Genomic DNA, 6,575 nt, shown 5'->3' on the forward strand with positions numbered 1-6,575 from the left:
AGATGGACATAATACGTCTGGAGGAAAAGTGCAGATTGCTCAGGAGGGGAAACAATATGGTACCTCCTCCAACTAGTGAGTGATCCATTTAGGCTTAAACAATCAGATATTCTCATTCCTATTATTGTTTTTCATGAACTTTATCTTAAATTGCCTTGTGTTGTGATGCAGTGGTAGGAGAAAGCAGCAGTACAGACTCCCTAATGTCTCCCAGTGTGTCTGAGTTGAGACTGATACTGTTGGGGAGGACTGAGGCTGGGAGGAGTGCAGCAGGAAACACCATCCTGGGCAGAGAGGAGTTTGGAGCCCAGGCCAGCCCCTCTGCAGAGCCCCAGAGGAGTAGGAGGAGAGAGGGGGACGTGTGTGGGAGACGGCTGTTGCTGGTGAACACTCCAGACTGGTTCAGCCCTGGACTCTCTCTGGAGGAGATGAGACCGGATGTAGGGCTCTGTGTCCAGCTATCTGACCCAGGACCCCACGCCTTCCTCCTGGTCATACCAGTGGAGCCCTTGAAGGGGGAGGAGAGAGGGATGTTGGAGAGAATGGGGGAGATGTTTGGGGAGGGTTGTTGGGGACACATTGTGATTTTATTCACTCATGCTGACAACCGGAAAGAGCAAAGTATTGAGGAGTTTCTTCAAGCAGGGAGTCAGGAACTCCGGCAGCTTGTAGAAAAATGTGGAAACCGGTACCATGTCCTCAACATTAAGGATCAGGCCCATGACACTCAGGTTCTAGAGCTGCTGGACCAGGTAGAGAAGATGGTGTCAGGAAACATAGAGAGCTTCTACAGCAGTCAGACCTTCCAGGAGTCAGAGGCCCAGGTCAGAGAGATGGAGGGAAAGATCCAGAGGGAAAGAGAGGAGAGGAAAAAGAGGGAGGAAAGGGAGACAAGAGAGAGGCACGGGAAGGAGATGCAGGACTCTCTGAAAAAGATAGAAGGAGTAATCCAGGAGTATGACAGAGATATCAAAAAATTAGGTGAACAAACAACTGAACTTGAGATACAGGTTGAAAGAGAGAGGAATGAGGATCAAAAAATAGACCTGGAAAGGGAACTAAAAAGGTTGTCTGATCAAATGGAGGAGGTAAGGAGAAACCAGGAGAAATGTAGAGAGAAGTTAAAAAATGAGAGGCGAGAGAGGGAGGAGAGACACAAGCATGAGATTGAGAAGATCAGGGAGAACTATGAAGGAGAGGCCATAGTTTTAGCAGAGAGAAACCTGATGAAGATAGTTCTACATGAGTTGCAGAGGAACATCATGATCGTAAAGACCAAGATGCAGAATCAGTTAATCAGACAGATGGGGGAGAAGGACAGAGAGATACAGACGAAGGACAGAGAAATAGAGGAGAAGGCCAAAGAGATAGAGAGACTGAGACAAAGACTGATAGATCTCAGTGTGGAATTTTTAGAGGAGGCCTATGTAGCTAGTAAGAGGAGCGGGTATTTATTGGCGGGTATTTATTAAATTTGCATCAGGGGCAATAAAATATCACACATGTTCAACACTTGATCTGAGAAAATACTGATGGACCATTTAGAGGAGAGACCGAAGCCCAAGTTGTCTCCCTCCATTTATTCAGCTCCATTCCAAAACAGTGACAAACACAAACATGTAATTTGAGTGACAGTTGTTTGAAGGGGTTTGAGCGAGGAGATTCATAGTAATCGTAGGTGATCAGAGCAGGTACAAGAAGAGCACTACAAACGAGTGGGAAAAAGCAAGGGCTGAGGACATAACTTCGCTGACTGGGCTCCTTATGAAATATTTGACCCTCAGATGGGAGTGTTGACTCATTTGGTTCTCAATGGATTATCTACGAACTACGAAGGGAACATGAGCAAGTGGTGGAAGAAGTTTTATGAAAAAGGAGAAATTGAATTCAAATTAGTCTGAAGAGAAGAAGAGAGGGAAGGGGAACGTTTAGATTGCCTTTTTGTGAATAGAATTCAAATCACTGATTGGCCTATACCAAATGGTAGATAATTGTATCAATTAATATTAATCGATTGTTTCATTAATATTGCCGACTTATGTAACTTAACTTTCAACTTTGATAACTGATTTCCAATGGAGACCTTTGTCAACCTTTGACCTAATCTTCAGTAATAAAGGAAGTAATCGTGCAGATATTGTATAAGTCGTTTTATTTTACAAGCACACAGTGATCATAACCGTCAATCATCAACAGAAATGCAAAAAGAAAGGCATGAAAATCTTCAATTTTATTCAAATTCTACACTCAGTTAGCCTCGCATGAACCATCCTAATTTCCCGAGCTTACAATGTAAGTTTGCGAGATCAGGATGGTTTGTACGTGGCTAACACTGTGGTGTTTTTTCAGAACTTTGTTGTGAGAGCTAATGTTGCTTTCTTGTGATTAAACAACCATATTAGCCTGCAGATAAACAGCTGACATTGCTAGGAAATGGTATTAGACTAACTAAATACTTATTTGGATGCATGTCTCCATACATTATCACCACAGGGTGGTGCTCCTGCCACTGGTTCCCTGTATAAAGGGTCCAAAGAACTCCGGCCTTGAGAAAAAATGCCAGGAATGTTTGTAAAGCTTATGTCAATTTCACGAGCTGGGGAGAAGAAAGCGTGCTGACAATGAATGATCACCCGGGTGAGAATAATATCATTACATGTTATCCAGACACACACACAACCGTGAATACAGTCCCTCTGAGGGTGAGATCAGATGAGAACTGCGACCCAGATGACCTCGGGCACTCCGAGAATGTAAGCTCGTACTGATGACATAGGCAGCGTTGTTTTGAACAAGGAACAAATCTATACTCCCTTTAAATCCTTTCAACAGTGAAAGGCCTGGTGCATTAGTTCGTTCCACGGCCTTGACACAACTAAGGCCGCTGACTGATGTTCATGCCATCGCCCTACAGCTGACATACCAACAGTGGAAAATCAACCTGCCCCTTTTCAACTTGACATTATCAAATGATAACATTCACAGAGTTCTGTGAATGTTTTAGTAACAGTTCTTCAGCTTAAGTGGAATTGTGGACTGTATCAATAACAGCTGGTTTGGACTTAGGAGTGACTCAACACTGAAACAGAAAACAAACTAAAGAGTGATGGAAAAAGAGAGAGTGAGGAATGGAAAGATGGAGCTAGAGAATGCGAGAGGGAGAGGAGGGAGAGTCATATCATGGCCCCAATCCCCATTTTAGGGGGCATGCCAACTGTGGGAGAGGGGGGTGTGGAGGGGGGAATGGGAAGTGGGATTTTGTTAGTAATGTATTACACTACTAGGACCCCTGGGAATAAAGAGGGGTGTGAGAGGAGGGGGTTCAGGCTGGGTCAGTGCCAACATAGTCACTGTGCCAAAGAGGGGACGATACTCCTCTCTCACCGGCAGATCTGTGGGAAAATCAAAACCAGGTTGCTGGCTACGGGTGAGCCAACAAAGACAGAGGGCTAAGTACTGTACTGTGCTGCTGAGGCCTCCGCAAACAAGGAGCTTGGTAGTGTTCAGTCAATAAGGAAATTAAAAGAGAAAATTAATTTATTTTTAAGATAAGACAGAAAAAATATATATCAGGCTTCTGCAGCAAAGTTGGAGCTAATGAAAGTTGTTATATAAAACATTTACCAGCTTGCTCAGCAAATATTTTATATAGGTTGGCAAATAAGCCCATAGTTCCATTATGTTGAAAGACAATTCTATCCTTTATTTGAGGGTTATCATTTCCAAGGCCTCACATGAAGATGATGCAAGATGCTGGTCCAGACATTTGTGAGCTCATATGAACATATACAGCACTTTTCTTTTCTAGTTAACCACCTCTAGTCTAATGAGTTACCATCCCTCAAATTAATCCAACACTATATTTCACCATAATAACTTAACAAATACAGTTAGATACAGTATGTTGATGTAAGCCTTTTTAGGTTAAATATGCTATCAATGCTACCAGTGGGAAAAAACATGGATGAATGAGGATGGGAAGCAGGGTGTAGGAAGGAAAGGAAGTACCTCACACGGCCCGAACGTGGGCTGCCGGGCCGCTCGTAAAGAGGCTCTTTGTTTTAGGGTGCTAACACCTAATTGATACGGGCTTAATGAGAACAGGGCTGGGTGGGTGTATGCGTGCGTGCGTGTGTGCGCGGGGTTGTGAGCCGGGGCCTGGACGCTCGTATCATAATTGGAACGGACAAGCCTTGTGTGGAGGAGCGGAGAGGGAAGGGATTTGTGGGAACACCAGGAAAAAGAGAAAGAGTGGGAGTGTGGAAGTGAAGGTGACAATGGAGAGGAGGAATGTAGCAGAGGTGGTGAGAGAGGAATTCAGTGTCATAATGACTGGAAGATCATGAGAAAGAAGAGAAGAACAAGTTCAATGAGTGCATTCCTATGGATGTAATGTAAAATGATGTTCCCAAATACATATTCATCACAATCTAAATTAAAACAAAATGAGTAGTTCTGGCTTATAGTTTTCTTATGTTTGTGCTTTCAATCACTAATAATGATCCTCATAAAATTGTAGTTTCACTTAGTGTAATAATTCAGTAATGCCATATTATCACCATCCATAAAAAGCCATTTTGAATGTTTGAATTTGTTAATTTCAACTTCTTGCTCTGTCAGAATTAAGAGAAAGTAACTCACTTTTTGAGGCACCTGTCTTCTCTCCCTCTTTCAGTCCTACAGTTTGAGCCATTCATGTGAGTCTCCAGCACCCCTCCAGACAGCCTTTCAATGTGATCTAGAGAGGGAGAAAAGTGTGTGTGGGGGAGGGGGGACAGAGGAGCTGGTGCACTTCTGAGAGAATGAAGCATGAAAGCTGTGGAGAGAGATGTGAGAGAGAAGCAAGGGAAAATAAAGGGGTGAGAAGAAGGAGGGAGGGGTGTATACAGTATTATAGAATGATGGAGGGGAAGAATTATTAGCGACAATAAAAGAAAGGTTTTTAAAAAATGAGACAACGAGAGGAGAGAAACGTCCGTGAGCGACAGACAAGGATAGACAGAGAGAGGGCACTGTGAGAGAGAGTGAGAGAGAGTGAGGGTAGAGAAGGAGAGTGATGGAGAGAGGGGGACAGGCAGCCCCTCCGTACAGCGTTCCCACACTCTGCCCTGTTCCCACAGTGACCCGGCTAATCCCGGTCTTAATTGGAAGTGAATTCCAGCGCACACGTTTCCCTGGAATGAGAGCAGAGGGACGGACCGGGAAGGCTAGCGGAATGTTAGGGGACCGGGTGCTCCCTAACACATAGGAGATACAGCAGGTCAGAGCCGGCTGGTCTACATGTATGAGTGCACTCTGTTAGAATAACATGCCACCGCACTGTCAACACATAGTCAAATGGCAGTGGCTAGTATCAGTTACTCTCCCCCTCACTCTCTCACCTCCTCGGATTCTAACTTTAAAAGCACTGAATCCATTATTACTCTGAAAGTACCGACTCTACTCAACGTAACTCCTCACATTCTGTCTACTCTGTTGATGGAAGTATTAAAGCTACTAATTTATTGCAGTCCATATGTTGTGACATTAATAAATGCATCAAGTTACTTTCCAAATCCTTTTTCAAAGAGAACGATGCATATCGAGTATCAAATAGTTATATCATGGCTCTCATGGCAAAAAGTTGGCGCTAGACTTTGCTGTTGACGAATCCAAGGTCTTACAGGGAAAGAGAAAGAAGAAGAGGGGGGAGATACTGCCAGGTAAAGAAACAAAAACAAACATGACTGGCAGTTTCATTCTTGCCTCCTTCCTTGCGCTCTCGACCGGGCAAGAACAATGTGAACAACAGAGACAGTGCATCATGTCCCACAGGAGGTAACCTGAAACAACCTCTCTCTGGATAGAGAGAATGAATGAGAAATAAAGCCATGCTTCAGTATTGACAGGATTTAAGGGGGGTAGTATAGCGCTGGGGGGGGGGGGGGGGGGGTGACATAGGAACGAGTGGTAGAAAGAGAGAGAGAGAGAGAGAGAGAGAGGGAGTTTTGAGAGGGTTGAACATTCTCTCAGGGTAGTTTCTCTCCTTTGTACAGGCACTATGTTGGGTTTTGTGTGAAAAACACAATCCTGGTAGTTAATTGCTAGGTTTTAGAGCAGAGCAGGGACAGGTGTGTTTTCAGTGGAGTGGATACTGGATAGATTCTCAGCCTGGGGCTTAGCATGGCATCCAGCGGCCTGGGCTGACGTCAGGCAGATAGGAAAAACAAGGACATGAGAGGAGTATTCGGGTGACTAATGCATTGGCCTTGTGGATTAACATGAGTGGAAACAATATTTGCAGCATTATAATACCAATTTAATACTATTTCTTTATATTTTTTAAACTATTGGTGATAAAGCCAAAAAATGCTGAATGTATTCTAATGTACTTAGAATGTATTATCGTCTGTCTGCCCATTTGTAAGCTCGGAAACACTTTATTGGACACCTAGCGTCATAACACGTTATGACACGGTCATAACCATGTCATAATATGTCATAACAGCTGACATAACCTGTGATAACATTGTCATAACACTGTCATGACACATATATTTAGATGTGTTGTGACATTTTATAGCTGGTTATGACAC

At 43.7% G+C, this 6,575-nt stretch overlaps 1 protein-coding gene across 1 annotated transcript; it reads left to right on the top strand.

Annotated features, from left to right (window-relative positions):
• Positions 1–203: 203 nt before the first annotated feature.
• LOC311133716 (uncharacterized protein) lies at positions 204–1,472 on the top strand (the record flags this gene model as incomplete). Its single annotated transcript, XM_084167255.1, has 1 exon — positions 204–1,472. The coding sequence occupies one exon, from the start codon at positions 204–206 to the stop codon at positions 1,470–1,472; it is 1,269 nt and encodes a 422-aa protein (XP_084023381.1).
• Between the last annotated feature and the right edge of the window lie 5,103 nt (positions 1,473–6,575).

This window comes from Coregonus lavaretus, assembly GCF_964263955.1.
Source record: "Coregonus lavaretus genome assembly, chromosome: 1".
Classification (NCBI taxonomy): domain Eukaryota; kingdom Metazoa; phylum Chordata; class Actinopteri; order Salmoniformes; family Salmonidae; genus Coregonus; species Coregonus lavaretus.